Raw genomic sequence first — 21,974 nt, 5'->3', positions numbered from 1 at the left:
ATGGGACCCCTCTTCCATTAATAATCCCTTAACAAACTTCACCTGCCTTTTCAATATTAATCATATTCCTATATTCTGTGTAAATTTCTGTTATGTAATTGCATTTTTACCCTATAAAAATTTTGGAACTTAGCCTGCTTCATGAGAGGCATCAATCTCAATAAATGCCTATACCTGGATTAGAGGTACTCTTACTCTGATTTCTTTGAGACAGTTCCACCACAACAAATCATGAAACCTCAGCAGCTTGAAGTTAAATTTAAATTGGAGTGGTTAATAACAATGAAGTATCATCTTTGCAGTCAAGACAGAAGAAAGCCCTTAAGGAAAGGAAGGTTTATTTCCCCTGAGATCAAAAATAACCCGTTCACAGGGCCTAAGTATGAGCAGCACATTGGTAATGCAGCCGTAGTTAGATAAGACAGTCAAGGGAAGAGTCTTCTTCTGCTGGAGGAGCTAGGCTGAATTTAGCTAAAGTTGCTAATCACCAGATAACTAGAATATAGTTCTAAAAGCCCTTTTATAACAGTAAAGGCTATATTACCAAAAATGAACTAATCAGGAATTAGAAGATGAAAATGGCAATAACAGAAAGGCATTGCTATATAGGCTTTGGTGTCCAAAGACCTGGGTTCAAGTTACTATCCATTTGACTCTCCACTAGTCTCACTGGGCTATAATTTCCCCATTTATAAAGTGAGAACAATAATGACTTCTAATATCAACGTGGTAGACACAGGACCACCAGTATGGAAACATTACCAAATTAATGCTAGCCATCACCTCTGGAATAGATTGCCTTATGTTTTCCATTCACCATCTGTAACTTCCCAGACCACAATGCCTTTCCCTGACCACCACTCCTCAATGCATCTCGTCTCCCCCATTAGAATATAATATCCCTGTGGGAAAATGGTAGAATAAAGCAGGAAATACTGGACTCTCCAAAATTCTCCCACAAACAAGATAAAAGATCTTCTCAAAGTGAACTCTGAGTGGTAGAAATAATTAAAAGTTGGGGTAAAGCAGTTATCCTCCTAAGACAACTTGAGATGACCCCAGAAAAGACCCAGCCTCCCAGGGTGGACGTTTAACCCAATTGAAATGCAAATGCCTCCAGGCAGACTCTGCTGAATCAACAAATAACTAGTCCTGGGGGCAGCTGGGAAGCAGCCTCAGCTTTAAGAATTTTCACCTCTTGGACAGTATGGGGGTCACGCAACAGAGTATGGTAACATTGAAGGACCCTCTGCTGTCACTGGATGTCAGACCCAGGTATGCTGACCAGACACAGGTGGACAAGGAAGAGGGAGCACAGGCCCAGTGAGTATGGTAGTGAAGGGGCAGAGACTCTACAGGCTGAGAGCACTTGCAGGAGAGCAGAGTCCCTGGTTTCAGTTCCAGGGCAGTGGGTTGCGCTGAAGTTTGCTGCTGCTGGACAGACAGCAGGGAAGAAAAGTGTTTGCAGGAATGGCATGGCTGGGGGCCCTAGCTATTATAGCTCAGAGGTAGAAAGGAGTGCCAGAGGGTGAGCCCCTAGACAAAGCTCAGAAAACAGCAATGTGAAAAACCCGAAATCTGAGGCATCATCCCCTATACCTTAGGACCAGAAATTGATTATAATAATAAGCTGCTAAAAATGAATAAATAAATGAACGAAATGACGAGTAAACAAATGAGAAAGAACCTGACCACAGAGAGCTGCTATGGGGATTGAGAAGACCTGGGTTCATATTCAGAAGAAGATAGTGAAGTTTAAAAAGTCATTCTTACTTCAAAGGAAAAATGGTAAAAAGCCACAAGAGTTCTTTGAAAAGCTTTAAAGGACTTTAAAAATCAAATAAGAGAGAGTGAGGAAAAATTAGGGAAAAAAGAGCAATCAAAGAAAATTAAGTAAACAATATGAAATGGAAATCCATGGTTTCATATAGAATTTTCTTTCTGTGTTGAGCTGTGTATGTAGAAATACTCTCCTTTTTGTCTTTTTGTACTTAAGTTCAAAATTAATAAACATTTTTTAAAATAATTTTTTAAAAAGAATATAATCTCCCTGAGGACAAGAATTATCACTTTTGTATTTTTATCCCAACACTTAGCCATGCTTAGCTCATAGTAAGCACTTAATAAATAATTTTCATTCATTCCTTTAAGACTTCTTTTGAAAATGAAGAATTTGTTGTCTGCCCACCAGGCTGTCTGGCACATAGATTCTCCCAGGTTGGCAGGTTAACAGACTCAAGTTAACAGACTTACCTTAAAGAAAATCTGGGCCCTTTGTACAATGGATGCTTCTAAGACAAGAGGCATATTTTGATCACTATCAAGCATGAATTTAAATTATTCTGATTGGTGCATCTCTTAAAAATAAGGTTGAAATCATTTAGACTTCCAATTCTGATTTTCTTTAGTAACATGGTATACTTACATCATGGAAATGATCTTTTCCTGGCAATAAATGAAGGAGCTATCCTCTCCAGGGGATAGCTGGGTACTTAATGACTGATACAACCAAGAACAAAGTGTTGTACTCTCTGCAAGTTGCTGTTCAATTTCTTGCCAGCCCAGAAAGCCTTCTGCTATGGCAATGGTCTGATTGATTTGTCCAAAGAGCACCTCCTGAAAAATCCCATCCTTAATAGGAAAGAGAGAAATTCAGCTTGTGATAGGTAAGCCAATTAATACTCAACAACTTTGAAACTCAGAAGCCTACTGTTCTTACTTAACATTACAGCTCAGCAAAGGAAAGTGACTCATCAAAACCACAAAGTTCAAGAAACATAAAGAGGTCTTTTAATCCTGATGATAAATGTTTTAAATGATGTTTTTTTACTCTGTTCCCTTTCTAATTACGGGATTGAAAAATAAACATTATGATGTATCAATGGAAAAAAACAGTAAGAAAGAAGTCAAGAATTGTTTGAAAAGTCAATTCTTTTAAAATGAGGTCTTTCTTAATTTCTTCTACTCTGAGATTAAATTAATTGTCATTAATAGATATTTATTGAGCACCTACAAAATGGGACTTTGTTTGACTTTGGGAATACAAAACAGGTATGAGATATAGGGAGAGGGTATATAATCATACCACTGTTGTTCACTGCTCATTTTTTGTTTATAAAGAGGACTAATGACAAAGGGTGATGTTGTGATTTGATCCTGAATTGGATTTAAGTGAGTCAGAGTTATACAAAGTCATCAGCTTCACTCTCCCTTCCAGATGTCTTAAAGTCCAGTGGCAGAGCAAAAGTCATGATGACTGGCAATGGCCCAGGATACAACGGATGACCTTGGTATCTTCTGTGGCTGACCAAGCTCTAAGTACTCCACAGTACCTACTTTGGTCAACTTCATAGCCATTGGAACAAATTGTTATCATCCACCCATTCCACCAGGGGAAGTCTTTACATGTTTAGGATAGACATTCCCTTAACTCATTGATGAGTTTGAGGTCTATTGGTTATCCTCAACCTGGTTTAGCCCATCTGCCAAGACAGCTTTACCAGGATGTGGTCCTGTAGCACATGCTACAACTTCTTGGAGTCATAGGTGAGAGCTGAGTGCCTGGCAGATACCAAAGATGGATAAGCAGCCCTGAAAAGGGCACAACAAGCCTTCACACCAGAGGTGCTAGTCCTCCTTGATGTGGAGACCCATAACTAGGGCAAGGTGACCATAGCTCTGTCCAATGCAACAAAATTTAAAGGATGTTGAAAACACTTGCAATTCTTCTACATCTTTTCAATAATTGAGATTAGCAAACTGTTTTTGACTGGCCTGTAATTCCACTAGTTTAGTAAATTTCTTGACAAATCAGCACCTCCTCTGTAACTTGTATAGTGTTAAGAGTTGCCTAGGACACTGAGAGTTAAGTCAGTTGCCCAGGAACACATAATTAACACATATCAGAAACAGGACTGGTACCCAGGTTTTCCTGTATTGGAGGCCAGATGTCTATTAACTTATCCATACTTATTCTCAGTTCACTACTGGCAACAATAATTATCTAAAATAGGTAGCTACCAGATGATGATAAGCTTCCTTACTCGTGACCAATATACCCCTAGTGAATTTCTCTATAGCTCTCTCACTCTGATTCCCTTCCCCAACAAGTGAATTGCCCCAGGTATCAAAATGGTTAGTCTGCGCTTCATAATCTATCTTTAGAGCTAGAAGGATCCTTGAAGGCAATTTCATACAAGCTCCTAATTTCCACAGGTGAGAAAACTGACACTTGGAGAGACTAACTTTCCCAGAATCAAATAAGTTAATAAGTATGATGTAAAATTTGAACACAGGTATTCCTGATCCCAAGTCCATTGTTCTATACACTATACCATCCCACCTCAAAAAAAAATATGTATATAAAGAGTCAGGAATTGGACCCAGACCCTCATGTTCTAAACCTTTCGCTATTTAAAGTCTTCTATCATAGTTTTGCTATTAAAAAAATGAGTACCTCCTAAGTATAGAAATGAGCAGCATAGACAATAAATTCTATTAAATTCCAAGTGGGGACTGATCATTGAGTACTGGGATAGCTAAGGAATGTTTTATCTGAGGAGGAGACACTTAAACTGGGCATCAAGGGAAGAGTAGACTTTAGAAAAGCAAAGTCAAAAGAGGAGAGCTCACAAGGCAGTGGGGTGGGAAAGCACATGATGTATTGAGGAACAATGAGTAAACCAATTCTTCCAGGGTAGGATCACAATAGAGACAAGTTTGAAGAGATAGAATTAGAGAATATTTGAGTTCAAACCTGGAGAATATCCAGTCCAACTCCATGCTGACTGAAAAGGACCATTTTATAGATAAGGAAACTGAGGTCCACAGAAAGTGCATATTTTGGAACGATATTGTGGAGGTTAATGTTAGGCAAAGAGTTTGGACTTCCTCCTATACTCCAAGGACTTAAACCTGGACATCCTCCCAATGCTTTCATTTTCCCCCAAAGTAGAATATACAACTCTTCTTCCCTTGAACAATCAATCAAGCATCTATTAAGCTACTGAGAACTAATGGTATAAAAATAAAAATGAAATAGTTACTGCCTTTACAAAGTTTACATTCTATTGGGGAAGACAGTGGGGGGACACACATATACGTACATGTGTATGTGTATAAATCTTTGAAAAGAAGAAAAGGGAAACAAATGTTTTGATGGAGGAATATACATAGATAATTGTTATCAATATAAAATAAGACTATAGTGTGGGTTTAAGATCCCTTCTCTAAGCAACAGGAAGCTATTAAGGAGTTTGAGTAAAGGAGAATGTGTGTAAAATAATTCATTAAGAAGATTAATATGATACTGGTAGCTATGATAAAATGAAAAGAGGAGAGGCCAATTAAGAGACTATAGAAAATGACAATCAACAAATTATCCAATAAGCACTTACAAAGTTTGTACTATGTGCCAGGTACTGTGGTAGATGCAAAGGGTACAAAGACAAATGAATCCATCCCTGCTCTAAAAGAACTTACATTCTATAAAAGGAGATACATGCACATACACACACAAATATACATAGACATATATATAATATACATGCATACATACAGTCATGCATACACACATATATATGTGTATATATATATATAGGCTTATTCAGTCATTTTAGTCATGGTCCACTCTTCACAACCTCATTTGGGCAAAGATACTGGAGTGGTTTGCCATTTCCTTCTCCAGTTCATTTTACAGATGAGGAAACGGAGACAAACAGGGTTAAGCGACTTGCCCAGGGTTACACAGTTAGTGTCTGAGGTCAGATTTGAATTCAAGAAGATGAGTTTTCCTGACTTCACGTCCAGCATTCTATCTGTTGCACCACCTATTTGCCCCATATGTATATCTATATATACATATATGTATTATGGATATATGCAAGCATATATACATATATGCACATATATACATATACAAAGTAACTGAGATGGGAAGGAGATATTACTAGCCATATTTCAGGCATGAAATGATGAACACCTTAGGTATAATTTATAATAATGCCAGTGAGAATGGACAGATCTGAGAGGCCTTCCTAGTACCTGACTGGATATGAGAGAAGAGGGAAACAGTAGTGCATCATCCCATAGCTTCAGGCTTAGGTGATTGATGATAATATTAATAGCAATGGGGAACCCTGATTAAAAATATATTCTGGGTAATGATGAATTTGGTGGAGTTTTAGATGACTGCTATACATTCTTTAAAAAAACCTAATTTTTGTTTAAGACAGCTTCTCTAGGCAAGACATCCAAATGGACAACCAGAGATATAAAACTGAAGCTTAGAAAAGAGGCTCAGGATATAGTTTGGGGACAGGGAAGAGAGAAGAGGGGAGACATCTGCATAGAGATTATAGTTGGAGCCTTGAGTTATAGATGAGATTCCCAAGGTAAATAAGAAAAAGAACAAACCTCCAAAGCTTGGGTCCTGGCAGATTACTTTAATCAAAGACTGAGAGGGAAAGACAAAAAAATAAAAGAAGCAATCTAAGAAGTAGAAGGAAAACAAATACAGCATAATAGCAGGTAACTCTAAGGAGAAATGAATTTCAAGAAGGACCTGTCACTGATGTTAAATAGCATAGAGAGATAAAGAAGAATGACGATTAAGAAAGGCCACCAGATCTGGAGATTGGGAGCTACTGATAACTTCTAGAAATCAGTATCAGTGGAGTAATGAAAGCTAGAGTTTGTGGAATGATTTGCCATTTCTATACCTCTATATTGCCACCATGCCAACATTTGCTTATTTTGAAATTCCTTCAATCCATTTACACCACCTTGTCCCCATTCTCATCACTGTCATTCACCAATAGCACAGAAGAATGAAAGAGAATTTAGAGATCATATAGCCCAATACCTCATTTTACAAATGAAGAAAATTAGGTCCCAATGATAAGCAAGTAGTGTCAGAGTGGGATTTGAAACCAAGTCTTCTGGTTCTAATTCTATTTTCCTCCTTGTATTCTCTCTAAGATGCTCTCCCATTTTCTTTAAAGACTTCTGCACTTGATTCACCATCTTCTCCGTGCCATGTTCTTCTCAGTGTCTTCAATAATCACATCAGAGTCCCTTCTAACATTCAAGTCTTAGGATCTTAATAACCTCCATGACTATAGACTCCTTTCCCTCTCATTTTCATCTACTCACTGTGGATTTGGGAGGTCATTCCTTAGACATCACAACTACTTGTAACTATTCTATCTTACAATAATGATCAAAAGACAAAATTGGCCTTAATTTCCCCAATTGTGGTATCAGAAATTGGGGAAGGGATAAAATAAATGTTAGTGAAGGTCTCTTCCAGTTCTAAAGTTCTATGATTTTGTGCTTTCAAACTCTGAAATTCCTCTCTCTGACCACAGTCTCCTCTATCAATCCCATACCACTACTTCTGTCAAATCTACTTGCTGCCTTCATTATGATTGGTTCCTGTGCCTTCCTCATTCTCTTAGGCCATTAGTTCCCATCTAGGTTTCACTTTTTTCCAATTTTAACTCAGTTTTCTTTTTCTCATATATAAAGGGGTGATAGGAGGGGAGGAGAACTAAGTGATTTATAAACTTCTTTCCCACTCTAAATTGCCATATCCTAGACATGCCATTCCCTATGCCCATAATGACCTCCCCCGTAATCACCTCTTGAAATTTTATTTCATTTCTACCTACCAGTTGAATTGCTGCTGAGACTAGAGACTATGGCCTAGAAATCAACTTTGTCATCACTAGAATTCCCACCTTGAAGCCCCATTATCTGGATTGGTGAGTTCTTCTTGAGGTCCACTAATTCTAGGCAGGCTCACTTCATTTTATTCCCCAATCATCCAATTATTTTCTACCAGACACATTCTACCAGACCTTTTGTTTACCTTTTTCACCCCCACCTTCCAGTTTTGTAAACATTAATCAAATTAACACTGCTATTGCCACTGGAAAGGTTTCATTCACCATTTGAATAACTTTCCAGTGCATCCTGTATCATCTCCAATTATCCTGATGAATATCTGGTCACTGGATTCAGATGGCTCTGGAGAAGAAGTGAGGCTGGTGACCTGCACAGCCCTCCCTTACTTAAGACAAAGCCAAGTGCAAGTCATGTCATCATTTCTCTGATGGCATGGTTTTCTTCGGCTTTGACAGACAAGCACAACAACAACTTTCCAAATGACAATACCCATCCCTAGCCACCATTTTCTTGTATGTGTTATTCCTCCTCCCCTCATTAAAACATAATCTTTTTGAGGGCCTGGACTGACTTCACTTTTGTATTCACATCTTTAATTCTAGCACAGGGCTTGGCACAAATTAACTTTTTTTCATTAATCCATTCATTCACACTCAGCCTTCAGGATCCAATTCAAATACAACCTCCTCCATGAAGGCTTCCTTAATTCATTCAATTAGCTATCACCTTCCTCAGTTCCCACACAGCACCTTGAATCTCCCTTCTCTGCCTATATGTGTTTTGTTTATCTGTATTTTCTGTGTATTACATAAAGTAGGCTCTTAATAAATGATTATTGAGCATTACATTAATGAATTCATTACTTTTACTTTTTAAATTCCTATGCACACACTCAGAAATTTTCTTTACACCTTAAGAATGTGCTTTTTTCATCTTGATGGTACAATGGAAAGAGCACTGACCTCAGCTGCTGCTTCTGTAAAATGAAAGGGTTGGACTAGATAATTCCAAAAGTCCCTTTCAGCTTTGACTCTATGACCATATGCATATAAATATATATATATGCATATATGTGTTAACAAGTAGTTTAACCTCCAAAATGAGAAAATGAGTCAGTACATATTCCAAGATATCAATGGTAGGGAAAATACTTACAGCCTCTTTGACTGAATGGAGTAGGTTGTATAAAAAGATTGTCTCATTGGAAGAATGAGAGTGCCTCCTTAATTGGCTTAGCATTTTCATGACTTTGGAGTTCTCCAAAAGAGTAAAGTTCTCTTCAGAAACAAAAGGTACATCTTGGCTTGTGTAAGGGTAATTCTTTGTCAGCATCTAAGATGTTAATCAGAATATAGAGAAAATCAGAGAACTCAGAAATCGTTTTCATAATGGTCATCCCAAGGCTGGTCATAATAACATAAATTTGCAAAATAAAAGTTTAAAGTGAAAACCAAAAGGCTTTCAAAAACCTGTCTACAATTGTATGCCTTTATCAAATGCAACTTATAATGAGAACAGGCCTGAATATTTCATAAGTCCCTTGTAGGTTTTATGTAAATGGTTTATTTAAAATCTTTCACTATGGCTTACCTGTTTTAAATCCCTAAAGAATGTGTCCATTTCCAACTGCAATGAGCTCAAGTCATCCGTTTCAGAAAATGGGGCCAATCTTTCCAGTTTACTTAGAACTTCTATAAAATTGCACAGAAGTATACAAGAGAAGAGAGTTTATTAAATTAAGTCCATGTATCTTTCAAATGTATCTATATGCTGAATTCTTAAAATGAACATGTTTTTGTAAGTATACCTATACACTTTATAACTATTTATTACTCAATAAGAAAAAGTCAATAAATGTAATTATTATTAAAACAATGAGTCTCTTTTAGACTGCCTGCAACCTGGGAAAGATGTCGCAAGCAAGACAAATGTGTAAAATGAGGGAATTCCCTAATTCTGAGTGTTAGCGCTCATGATCATGGACAGACCGATTCCTCAATGGCCTTTTTCTGTTCCTAAAAGTGAACTGACCAAAGTCCTACTGGGCAAAGGAAGGTGAAGGCAGTAGCCACCGCAGCCTGATTACTTGCATCAGTACAAGTTCAAGAGAAAAATTTTTTTCTTAATTTGAGCTGAAGCCAAGTAGAAGAATAAGGAAATGTGGATCTATAGAACTCTCAACTTGGCTGAGCAGTTTCATTTTCCTTTTTCAAAGACCTTTGACAAGTACGTGAGTTGAAATAAACATAAATCCTACTTCTCTAATACCATGAATACACTGGATTACAGATTTTAGATCCAGCAAATTGAAACAGAATGCTGGCACTAGCCATGTGAAATTTAATATGGATAAATACAAAAAACCAAAAATACACAGACATGACTATGAAAGTCACTAATTACAAAAACCTGGGAGTTCTAGAGGACCACCATGTCAACATGAGGCAAAATAAAAATATGAAGCCAAAAGTATGAATGTAATGTTAGATGACATTAATAGTATTGTCCAGAGCAAGGAAGGTGATAACTTCAATATGCTATCCATTGGTCCAAGGACATTGGTAGTGTTGGAACATTTTAGAACATTCCCTGAAGAAAGCAACAAGAGAGTAAAGAAATTCCAAAGCTGGGCATCAGAAACTTGTTGAAGGAAATGAGATGGTGTAGTCTAGAAAAAGAGTAGACAATGATAGTCTTGAAATATTTGAAGGACTGTTTTGTGGAAAGGATATCAGACTAGAAGATAGAACTAGGAATTAGGGAACTAAAGTTAAATTCAAAATAATGGAAAACTAATAATTAGTATCCAAAATGGAAGGGATGCTTTCTGGAGAGAATGAGGAAAATATTTATTATGGGAGGTTGTCAGTAAGAATTAGGAAACAATTTTGTAGGATTGATGTAAAAGACATTTCTATTCCAACAAAAGTTGGATTTGGTCATCTTTCAAGGTCCCTTCTTCATTTGTAGCCTTATAATACTTAACTCTATGCTATTCTCTCCCATTTTCTTTTTTTTGGTGTTTACTGTGACTCAAACTTTCATGGAAGAAAACTATCTTTGTGGATATTGTTACCCAGGAACCATAGCTCTTCTGAGATACAAACGTCAATAGCTCCAACTATCTGTATTAAATCTAGCCCACAAATCCTTCCCTTGAACACTCTCCCTTCAAAAAAAAAAGACCTTGAAAATTCCATATAGGCTATCTGTAAAAGAAAATTTCCTGTCCCTACTACAGATAAACTAGGCCTGCCACTGCATAATAGAGATTTTTTAATTAGAATTGCTACAACCAATATGATAGTCACAGAACCAGCCTCATCATTGTCATTTTGTATATTCTTTTGCAAGAAAAGTATACAGTAGGAATTACAATATTGGGTATTGGGCCCTGGTTTTATAAACTCTGGGATGATCCAGAAAGTATCACAAAATTGAATAAATATGAACATATTGGAAAGTTGAATTATTTTCCAGATTGGCAATGTTATCAGTCAATTCCATTTCTCCCTTACTAATCAATCCCATATTTGTTTATTCATTGATTTCATGTCAGCTATTAGTGAGTGTGTGGCAAGCAACAGATAAGTTTTACCTCGGATGAAATGTAAATTCTTGATGATCACATTTCTGAGAGCTCCATTTACCAGAAGCAATCTTTTCACAGTTGGCCAATGAGGCAGATTTTGAAGAATGGTCTGAAATTTTGCCAGATACGCTAATCTGGAGGCAAAAACATTATAAAACACAATGGAAATTAGTTCAACATGTCACTTATGCAAGTGAAAAACAACTTCAAGGAAAATATTCATTCACCATTTCGGGAGTTTATTCGCATATTAAAAGCTAAAATCATCATTCATTTTCTATGTTAAATTCAGGAAAGTGTGTCTGACAAATTCCCTCAATCTGGGAGCAAAATCTGATGGCATACAATGGAGAAACATCCAACAGAGATCTGAGAAGAGGAGTGAAGGGACCCCAGTAGGCCTGCAGCATCAGAGGTATAATCTACATTGTGACCACATAGACATTTGTACGCTGTTAGTAAAGCAAGATACTCTTATCTCCTGACTCTGCCTTTTCCTTGGCTGTCACCCCTGACTAGAATGTTCTCTTTCTTACCTCCTCCTCTTGACTTTCCTGCCTTCCTTCAAGGCTCAGCCAAAATCCAAACTTCTATAATAAGCTTTGCTCACTTTCATGAAATTTCCAACAATTTATACCATAAATATGTTGCTTATACATAACTGCTTACATGTTTTCTCCCCTATAAGAAGAGGAGCTCCTTGAAAGCAAAGATAAGTCTGGAATGTATTAACCCTTAATAAATGCTTGTTGGCCCTTTAATGGGATAAATTTGGTATTATTTTAGGTGCACCTTGTGGATCCCATATTCCTTTCATTAAAATCAAAAAACGAAATCACTTCTTATTAAAACACAACCAGAAACCTCCAGCAAAAGTAAGTGGCAAAAACTGAAAACTGCCATATTGAATTTGCTGAAGAAAGCTGAGCTACCTGGTGCAGATCAATATATTTATTTACCACTACCAGATTAGGAGAAATTAAGAATGAAGTATAAAATCATTAAGCTCCCAGGAACCTATCATTTCCTCCCTTGGTTCAAATATTGAATCTCTCAGGTGAAAAATTACACAAAGATCATGGAGTCAAATCCTGCTACAAATTCCTGTAACAAAAATTTCCCTTACAACACCCCTAAGATTTGCTCATCCAGCTTCTCTCTGAAAAGTTCCACCTAAGGAACTTCCAAAGGCAGTCATTCTGCTTTGAGATAGTGTCAATTATTAGGAAAATTTTTCCTTATATCAAGATGAAATTCCTGTTTCCCACCCCTTGCTCCTAGTTCTGTTCTCTAATGCTAAGCAAAGTAAGCCTAATTCCTGTTCCACATGATAACACTTCAAATATCTGAATACAGAAATATCACCCCTAAGTCAAACTACCAAATAATTACTTTATAGAGCTAGAAAAAAAAATCTGAGACATTACTTCACCTGTGAGATTGGCTAATATGACAGAAGAAGAAAATGATAAATACTGGTGAGCATGTGGGAAAATTGGAAAATTAAGGCACTGTTGGTGGAGTTGCGAACTAAATCCAACAACTGTTGAAAGAAGTTTGGAACTATGTCAAAAAGGCTTTAAAACTGTGTATACCCTTTGACCCAGCAATACCACTATTAGGTCTATAGTCATTGGGCAAAAAAGATAATTATATTTGCATATTTTTAAGGAATAGCATGCAGAAATGGGATTAAATATCTTCTGCATAGATCCAGAGTACAGAACTTGATAAACTATGCAAGATATTTAATTTTAACAGCATACAACAAATAGGTCTATCCATAAAAGGAATGAGATTCTTCACAAAGTTCTCAGCTGCCTATCCCTACAAGTGTTCAACAAAAGGTTGGATGACTACCTGTCAGGAAAGCTATGAAGACAATTCTTCTATTGTATAAGAAACTGAACTAGATAAGGTTTTTGTAAAACCTAAGGTTCTATGATCCTCCTCAAACCATCTGAACTATTGTAACTGTGATGTAAATATATGTAAGTAGTAAATAGTAACTGTCTCTCTTTTGGCCAGGAACCCTGAGGGTCTTCCCCTCCCAGTTGGATTTTTTTTTTCTATTAAAAGGACTATCTCTTGACTCATTTCTTCAAGAAGGCTATTCACTGAATGGGCACTAGTTACCTCACTGAAAGTGAGAACCTGAAAATACGTCAGCCTAAAAGGGCCAGGATATTCCATTGCATCCTGAGCCATCTCTAGTCACCTGATGAATATCTGGTCATTGGACCCAGATGACTCTGGAGAAGAAAGAGGTTGATGACCTTGCATAGTCCTCCCTTACTCAAATCAAAGTCAAGTGCAAGTCATGTCATCATCTCCTTGATGTCACGGTTCTCTTCGAGAACAAAGGACAAATACAAGACTCTATGATTCTCCCCAAACTATTTTAACTATTATAACTGTGATGTAAACTTTCCCTGATCTGTTGATGAATATTGTTTATTAAAAGTCTAATTGAAGGCAAGAATAGCTTGATTTTTATAAATCATGTAAGTACTATACAGAATTATGAAAATTAAATGTTCCTTTATGATTGCACAGCCTTATGACTACATCAATAATGGATCACATGTCACAATAAACTTATTTCTTTTTTGGCACAGTTTCTAGACGGATCAATCAGATTAGTACTGTAGATATCATTTACCCAGAGCATTGTACATAAAGCATTGCATAAAGTCTTTCACGCTATTCTTATGAATATGATAAAGAGATATTAGTTCTATATCTAAGTCAATTTCAGAACTGATTGATGTTGAGACACAAAGAGTAATCATTAATGGTTCAATGTCAGTTTGGAAAGTCTTTAAGGGAATGACCTGCGAATGTCCCCTTGGCTTTTTGGTTTTTAACATTTTTATCAATGACTTGAATGAAGACATGCTTACATAATTTCCAGATGACACAAAGTGGGAACAGATAGCTCTTGCATTAGACAACAAATTCAGGAATCAAAGTATCATCAACAGGTTAAAAATAAAGACTCAGCATGCACACAGCACAGATTTAGGTGTACCTTAGTGTGTTGGTACATTCTATATGCACACTTATGGCAATGAGAAGTATCTAATAAAATGACATTTAATAAAGATAAGTGTAAAAATCTACATCTGGGTCTATCAGCTTCACAAGTACATAAGGGGAAAGAAGTAGGTAGACAAGTTCCTCAGAAATTATCTGAGGAAGATATTTCCAAGGAGCTAATGTAATCTAAGACTGCATTGAGAGAATAATTCCCAGAATCTGAAAGATGATAGTCCTGCTAAGCTCTTCCCTTGTCAGATACAAAATTTTAAGTACTTTGCTGAATTCTTGGCACTGCATTTTCACAAGGAAGTTCACAATCTGGAAAGTATGTAAAGGTAGCCCTGACCTGTGATCCCTTTGCTCCAGAGATCTCTCAGGGAGCTTTGCATCAGGCCCAGATCCAAGTCCCCCCTTCTCTAGTATTCTAGAGAACTTTCTTCAGTCTGAGCTACCTTGACTGGTCATTTCCTGCCTGCTGTCCTGACACTAGACCATACTTTCCCCTATTTCTGCATCCTACAAATCTGGCTTCTGAGCATCAGAAGACTTAACACCATTACGTGCTATGAGGTCCAGAGAAGGCTTTGAATAGTCAAATAACCTGACTCCCTCAAAAGACATATCTCCAATGATTCTCTGCTGGGACTCATTTCTCAGTGACTAACATAATCCCACTCCACCATACACTCCTTATCCCAGTCATTCTGAAACCTACTATCATTGTACAAATTATTGCATATGTCCCACAATCCACTCCCTTACTTCCATTCTCCACAACCCTAACCCCAAAATCCTCTATTACAGATCTGACTAATCCTTCTTCAGTGCTCTCTGGAATTTCTGTTCCATAGTTAATAAGCTTACTTTCATATTAAACCATTTCCTTTTCCACTCCTCTTACTGAGACTTGGTGGATGCCTAATGACAACATATCTAGCCAAGCTTTCCAGTAATAATGGAACTCGTACTGTACCCAACTGTGCCCATGGTATGGAGGGATGGGTTGAAATATTCACTGATCCCCTTGATCACTTCTAGACTCCTATGGCCAGCATTTAGTAACATCTCCTCCTTTGGGAAGTGTATTTGGGCTACTCTTCTTCTTCCCTCAGTGATTTTAGTATCTCACTCTCAGTCTTTCTCTCTACTCAAAACCCTGATTTCATACGAAGGGACTTCCCCATATGCATTGATACTCTCTCAAATACTCTAATTTCCCTGTTCTTCAATCTACTCAGTTCTTATGACCTACCCTTTCCCTCTACTTCAGATAGAGATGGGCATATCTTTGACCCCGACATTACTCACAAGTGTGCCACTTCCATTTTCATGAGCTTTGAAATGCCTTTATTTCATCATAATTTCTTTATCATTCTATCTTTCCCTCTGCATTAGGACCTCAACTCTGTTCCTCATCTGCCCAATGACCAATAATATATCTTCTACTCAACTCATTCCCAGGCCATTACCTTTGACAGGATACGTTATCTTTCCTTCCACATCTTGACCCCCTGATAAGTCATTCCACCTTACATGGTTTTCTGCACTCAATCTTTTACTCCATTATCCTATTACCAATAATGCTTTGCCAAGCCCCAAACTTAGATTATTCCCACCATTGATGCCTTATCATCTATATACTTCTACTAATGAAAGGAATTAGAGGAAATAAAAAAAACTGTGCTGAAGAATTCATTACAAATTTATATTCCATAATCCCAACTAGGTCCTCTCTGAAGCAAGACAATACTTTCAAATTCCACCTAACTGATTCACTCTCCTACTCACCATAGCCGCTATAACAAGCTTTTTCATCCCTCCTGAAGCCTGCCATGACACCTCCTTCCACTGTCCCCTCAGTTGAGGACCATGTAGTCACTGGAAAACCTTAAGGTCATTTGCCAAAAATCTCCCTTTTCTCCCCTTCTCCTCCTCATCTCGCATGATTCAAACATCTTCCACTATCTACTCCTTCATTCTTTTCTCATAAAAGATGTCCCTGCTCCTTGCTACTTCCATTCCATTCTAGCTTCGTTGGCAGATTGCTCCCTCTATTATCTCTGTTTTTATTAATTACTTATCTCTCCCTATCTATTGGCTACTTCTCTCCTTCCTACAAACATACCCACATTTCCTCTCATCTTTAAAAAAAATCTTTACTTGATCCAACTGTCCCTTCCATCAATTATATTATATCTTTCCTCCCTTTCATGATTGAAATCTTTGAGAAAGGCATCTATAATGTTCAACTGTCTTGGTCAAAAGATCCTATTTTACCTTTCCAGTAACATTATACTTTATTGCTCTCCACATACTCTGAGATACAACAATATTGGCCTTCTTGTTATTCTTCATACACGATACTTTACCTTCCAACGTAACATTTTTTCATTGATTTCCCCATTCCTTGAATTTTCTTCCTCCTCATCTCTGCCTCCTTCTTCCTTAGTTTCCTTCAAGACTCAGCTCAAATCCCACCTCCTGCAGAGGGGTTTCCTGATATCCCTCATTGCTAGTGCATTCCTTCTGAGATTATCTCCCATTAATACTGTGTGTGTCTTTTATTACATAGTTGCTTGTATGATATCTCCATCAATAGAATGTGAGATCCTTGAGGGCAGGGACCCAGATTTTGTTTTGCCTTGTAACCCCAGTACCTGGCACATAATAAGCATTCAATAAATGTTGGCTGACTGAGAATAATTTACCACACCACATGAAGAACCACTGAAGGAACTTGGTCTTGCCTGGTAAGAAGAAGACAGTAGGGGATATAATAACTGTATTCAAGTCTTTAAAGGGCTTTCATGGAGGAAGAACTAGATTTATTCTTTCTGGCTCCAGAGGGTGAACTAAGAGCAATGAATGCAGGTTTGAAGAGACAAATATAGTATTTGTATAATGAAGAGCCTCCTACTTACTAAAGCTATCCAAAAATGAAATAGACTGCATCTGTTGTTCATAAATAACAACTCATTTGAATCCTTGAAGCGATGTCTAAGTAACTACTTGCTGAGGAAGCTGTAAAAGGGACTTTTGGCCAGGTGTGGGTTAAACTAAGTAGCACCCATGACAAGTAAGTATCAGTAGACTGGCTACACAGTGACATTTTTTTTTTTTTTTGCCATAGCAATTCTTAAAAGTGATCTATTGCCAAGGGTAACGATCAAAGGAGGGAGCACCCATGCTGATGAAATCCCAGCTCCTAGACATTCTGAAATAAGAACAAAAAATGATGGCAACTGAACTGAGCATTTAAAACATCCTGTTAGTGACTCCTTCAGCTAGTGATGTTGCTATTAGGCATAATCTCTATTGAATTATTTTGAGAATCAAATTAACAATCCTCAATTACAAATAATGCCAACAATGGCTCTTGATAGAAGCCTGGAACCTAGTGGGGGTGGGGGGAGGGACAGTATAAACGGAGCTAAATGTGCAGTTGGCTGTATTGCACAGTACCCATTTCTAATGGGATTATCATGCGGTCAAATCAAATGTCATCTAGTCTATACTCATTTGTGAAACATGGCAAATTTGCTTTACATCTTTGGAGACTGCAGGTAGTTTGGAAGGGATTCTGGTCCCACACTGTCATCCAGGAGGTGAATCATGATATGCAGCACTGATGTCAGTTTCCATGAATCACTGTCTTCAGGATATTGATCTCTGAAAGTCACTAGACTTTGTTCCATTGCAGTAAGAATCTTCTGAACCACACTACCATTTAGCCGTTGCTGAATCACCTGAAAATTTAAAAAAAGATCACAGTTGTTTAAAATGAGATGTGTCTATGTTATTCAAGCTTCTTTGGTCTTTTAGAGAACTCAGAAATAATGACAAGAGGTTTAAAATTCATAGAAAAAATAACTTTGAGAGGCAACAAGATGTAGTAAATGGCATGCCAGACTTGGAGTCAAAAATACCTGGATTCAAAGCCAGTTTCTGACATTTATTGGTCAGGTGACCCTGGGCAAGTCACTTTACCTCATCTTAGCCTCAGTTTTATCATCTATAAAATGAGTATTAAAAATATCTATAGTACTTATTATTGTGAGGATCAAATGAGATAATGTTTATAAAGAAAATTTTAAAATACTATATGAATATCAGTTATTGTTATTATCATTACATTTTTATTGTTAGTCAACAATTATTTGTTAAATGCTTACTCTGTGATAGGCACAATGCTAAAGACTGGGGGATAAAAAGAAAGTGAAAATAGTCCCTGCCTTCAAGGAGCTTATATTCTAATGAAGGAGACAACATGCAAACAGTTTTATAAAAACTCATATACAATACATGCTAGATAAAAGTACAAAGCTAGGCTTATCATATTTAGGTATATTTCTCTATATACTTGGATTTCAGCATATGGGGAAGAGCAAAAACAATTGTTTATTAAGCACATGCTATGTATTTCATCTTGGGTATCTGGAAGAGGAAATGCATGATGGGCAGTTTTTGAAAGAGACTGGTGATTTCTTTGGTATGGGGAACTTTCCATGAGGAACCTTTATCTGCCAGTACAGCTTAACACCTGGTTCTGCAACTCAGTCTTAAAGTTGCCTGGGGCACTTAAAGCTTAAGCGATTTGCCCATGATCACAGAATCTGTATGTTTATAGACTGAACTTAAAGCCAAGCTTCCATCCACTGCAACCAGCTGCTTCTAAAATGTGGATTGAATTATTTTAAATATTGTTCATTTAAACATAAATTTCTTCAGTCCAAGACCTGCCCCTTCCCTCCCCATGGCATGACAGAGATGCTGTGTTCTAAAAGGTTATGTCTGTGGAACTCAAGCATGAACCACAAAGCCAAGATAGCTCTGAGTGATAAAGTGTGTCTGTTGTTCAAAGATTAGCCAAACTTAGATCATAGAGGCTGATTATAAGAAGGATTGCTACCAAGATCACGGATATTTTGGGCCATGACAATCTGTAATTCAATCTGAGTTGTATTGAGATTTCAACTTTCATTGGTAGATGGGACCCCCACATCAACAAAATTGTTGATCTTTTTGTAGAATTAAATATGAGCTTAAATTAAATGGGCAATGCCACATTGAGTTCCTATGATTTGTTCTACTGAACAGATAATGATAGTTTAAAAGGTATGAAAACTCAATTGTTCACTCTGCAAACTAACTCTATGGTCTAAACTGAAAACTTTCGTCCTGTTTTTTGTCTACCAAATTCATAGAATTGTGAATTAATTAACAATGGGTTAAATAATATCAGCATTTCACCAAAAGCAAATGCATTAGTCTTACCAAAAAAAAATACTTCAAGCTATAGCAAAATTTACAAATTTTCAATGCTTTCTTAAGTAAATATATTTAGCCTCCCACATCTCCCAACAAAGGGAAGGTGAAGGGGAAAGAATAAACATTTATATAGTGCCTACTATGTGTCAGGTACTTTGTGAAGTGCATTTTACAAATACCTCATTTGATCCTCACAGCAATTCTGCAAGGTAGTTTTTATTACTATCCTCAGTTTAGTGTTGAGAAAATTGAGGTTAATAGAGGTGCCAATGACCTCTACAGAGTCACTTTTATAGCAAGTGTCTGAAGATGGGTTTGAATTCAAGTCTTCCTGACTCCAAGCCTGCACTCTATCCAATGCACCAATCTCTGAAGTTGACAACTGAGAAACAATAATTCAGAAAGTTAACAGATAGTGTGTGAATCAGGTTTTCTTTGAAACATTCCAAATGAGGAAAAGAATGATCCTGTTCCATAGAATAATACCTGTTTGTAGATTTTGAGCCAGCTGACTGAATGGACAAGATAGCCTTTGACTTCTGACCACTGGATGTTACAGTTTCCACGATTATAGCTGTTGTCAACTTCAGCTTCTGATGTGTTGAACAAGGCTGAACATACAAACTGCTCCAGTGAGCTGTCTGTGGGAATCTGGCAATGACACAAGATATGTTTAGAAGAGGATCTGCTTTTTCTTCTAAATGACACTGTTTTATAAGTAATACTTCATTTGTGTAAAATCAAGAACTCTACAAATAACTGGTTAGTGAAGGTAAGCACCAGGGGTCAGGTATCTTACTGACTCTTCTTGATTGTTTACATTGTTGTGAATTATTGAAATGGTTATTTCAAGAAAACAAAAGGAAAATGCTCTTTTAATTTTTCTCATTATGCCAAAAGAAATAAGACAAAGTTGTTTTACAAGGGCAAGCACATGAAGATGGTGCTATTCAAGGTACTCATCCATGCATCGCCTAAAGGAAGAGCGACTGATTTCTGTTGCTATTTTTGTCCTTGGAAAATAAAGTCTGTCAGCTCATGCAGGCATTATTTTCTTTCTCTGTTTTGCTAAGATCAAAGAGTAACCCAGTTTGAAGAGTTCAAATGTAGATTTGAATCCAAGAAGGTAAATAAACCTCCATCAAACAAATGCTTTTTCTTCCAAAAGAGAACCAAAAAATTTGACTTCTCTAAGCCTGCATATAATACCATTATGTTTTTGTTATAACTGAACAACTACTCCTATTACACAGGATTAGGGGGAAGAGTTCTGCTTTCATCTTTAATTCAACTCAATTCAACAAACATTAAGAGCTAACTTTACAGAAAACACAAAGCTGAAAAAGATTACCATCTCTGCCCTTAAGGAACTTTGTAGGAAGGATACAGAATAAAAACAATAATCATTATAATTATGATTTAAAAAAATTTTAATTATTGTCTCTGATGAAGAGATGACACTTCTTCTTAGCAAGATCAACCCTTCTCCATGTACCCTTAATCACATCTCGCCTGGTCTCCTCCAGCAAATCACTCCCCAAATCATCCCCTCTAATCTTCAGCCTTTATCTACTGGCTCCCTTCTTATGGTCTTCAGAAATTCCCAATTCTCCTTCATCCTTAAAAAATCTTTTCTAGCCCTATCATCTCCACTAGCTATCATTCCATATCTCCTTTCATTTTCTCAGACAATCTCCTAGAAAAGTATGCATCCACTTCCTCTCCCTCCATCCCTCCCCAACATAATAACCCAACACAAACTTCTTGCTCCAAAATAATCAGTGATCTCTTAATTGCCATCTATCCCTTCTACTGGATGGTCTCTTCTCAATCTTCATTCTTCTTGACCTTGATGAAGCATCTGTTTACTATCCTTTCCTCTGGAATACTATAACTTATCTGGTTTTTCATGCTACTGCTATCTCTTGATTTTCCTCCTAGCCATATGTTCCTTTTCATTCTCCCTCGCTTGATCATTATCTCATATCCCATATCGCTCATTGCCTCTTCTCTTCTTACTTAAAACTCTCTCATTTCATTATGTTATCAGCTCTCACGGGTATAAATTATCATATTTATGGAAATGGAACCCAAATTTATATACTCAACATTAGTCTCTACTGGGAGTTTCATTTCCAGCAAATGGGTCTCACCAACTGATTACCAGACATTTTTAAATGGATATACCATAGGCAACTTGAACTCAACATGTCCAACAGAGAATTCTTTTATCTTTCCATTATGTTCACGTTGTATACACATATACATATACTTAACATCTCCCTTGATAGAATATAAGCTCCTTAAGCAGGGACTGTTTCAATTTTGTCTTTGTATTCCCAGGACTCCTAGCACAGTGCCTAGAATATTATATACACTTGATGAC

General features: G+C 37.0%; 1 protein-coding gene across 1 annotated transcript; it reads right to left on the bottom strand.

The window, feature by feature from the left end:
- Nucleotides 1-800: 800 nt before the first annotated feature.
- Nucleotides 801-21,580, bottom strand: LOC140532253 (ATP-binding cassette sub-family A member 13-like). Its single transcript, XM_072650690.1, has 9 exons — nucleotides 21,458-21,580; nucleotides 20,075-20,239; nucleotides 17,867-18,066; nucleotides 11,285-11,412; nucleotides 9,277-9,377; nucleotides 8,842-9,018; nucleotides 2,426-2,631; nucleotides 2,254-2,317; nucleotides 801-902 (listed from the first exon to the last, which is right to left on the bottom strand). The coding sequence occupies exons 1-9, from the start codon at nucleotides 21,578-21,580 to the stop codon at nucleotides 801-803; spliced, it is 1,266 nt and encodes a 421-aa protein (XP_072506791.1).
- Between the last annotated feature and the right edge of the window lie 394 nt (nucleotides 21,581-21,974).

This window comes from Notamacropus eugenii, chromosome 3, assembly GCF_028372415.1.
Source record: "Notamacropus eugenii isolate mMacEug1 chromosome 3, mMacEug1.pri_v2, whole genome shotgun sequence".
In the NCBI taxonomy this organism is placed as follows: domain Eukaryota; kingdom Metazoa; phylum Chordata; class Mammalia; order Diprotodontia; family Macropodidae; genus Notamacropus; species Notamacropus eugenii.
Note: the sequence above shows the minus strand (reverse complement) of the source record. Positions and strands in the feature narration are given on the sequence as shown.

Coding starts and splice junctions, on each gene's coding strand:
- LOC140532253 (XM_072650690.1), bottom strand. CDS start 21,580: ATGGGATATGAGATAATGATCAAGCGAGGGAGAATGAAAAGGAACATA. Junction 9,019..9,276: donor TCTTTAGGGATTTAAAACAG/GTAAGCCATAGT, acceptor TTAACATCTTAG/ATGCTGACAAAGAATTACCC. Junction 2,318..2,425: donor GAAAAGATCATTTCCATGAT/GTAAGTATACCA, acceptor CATGCTTGATAG/TGATCAAAATATGCCTCTTG.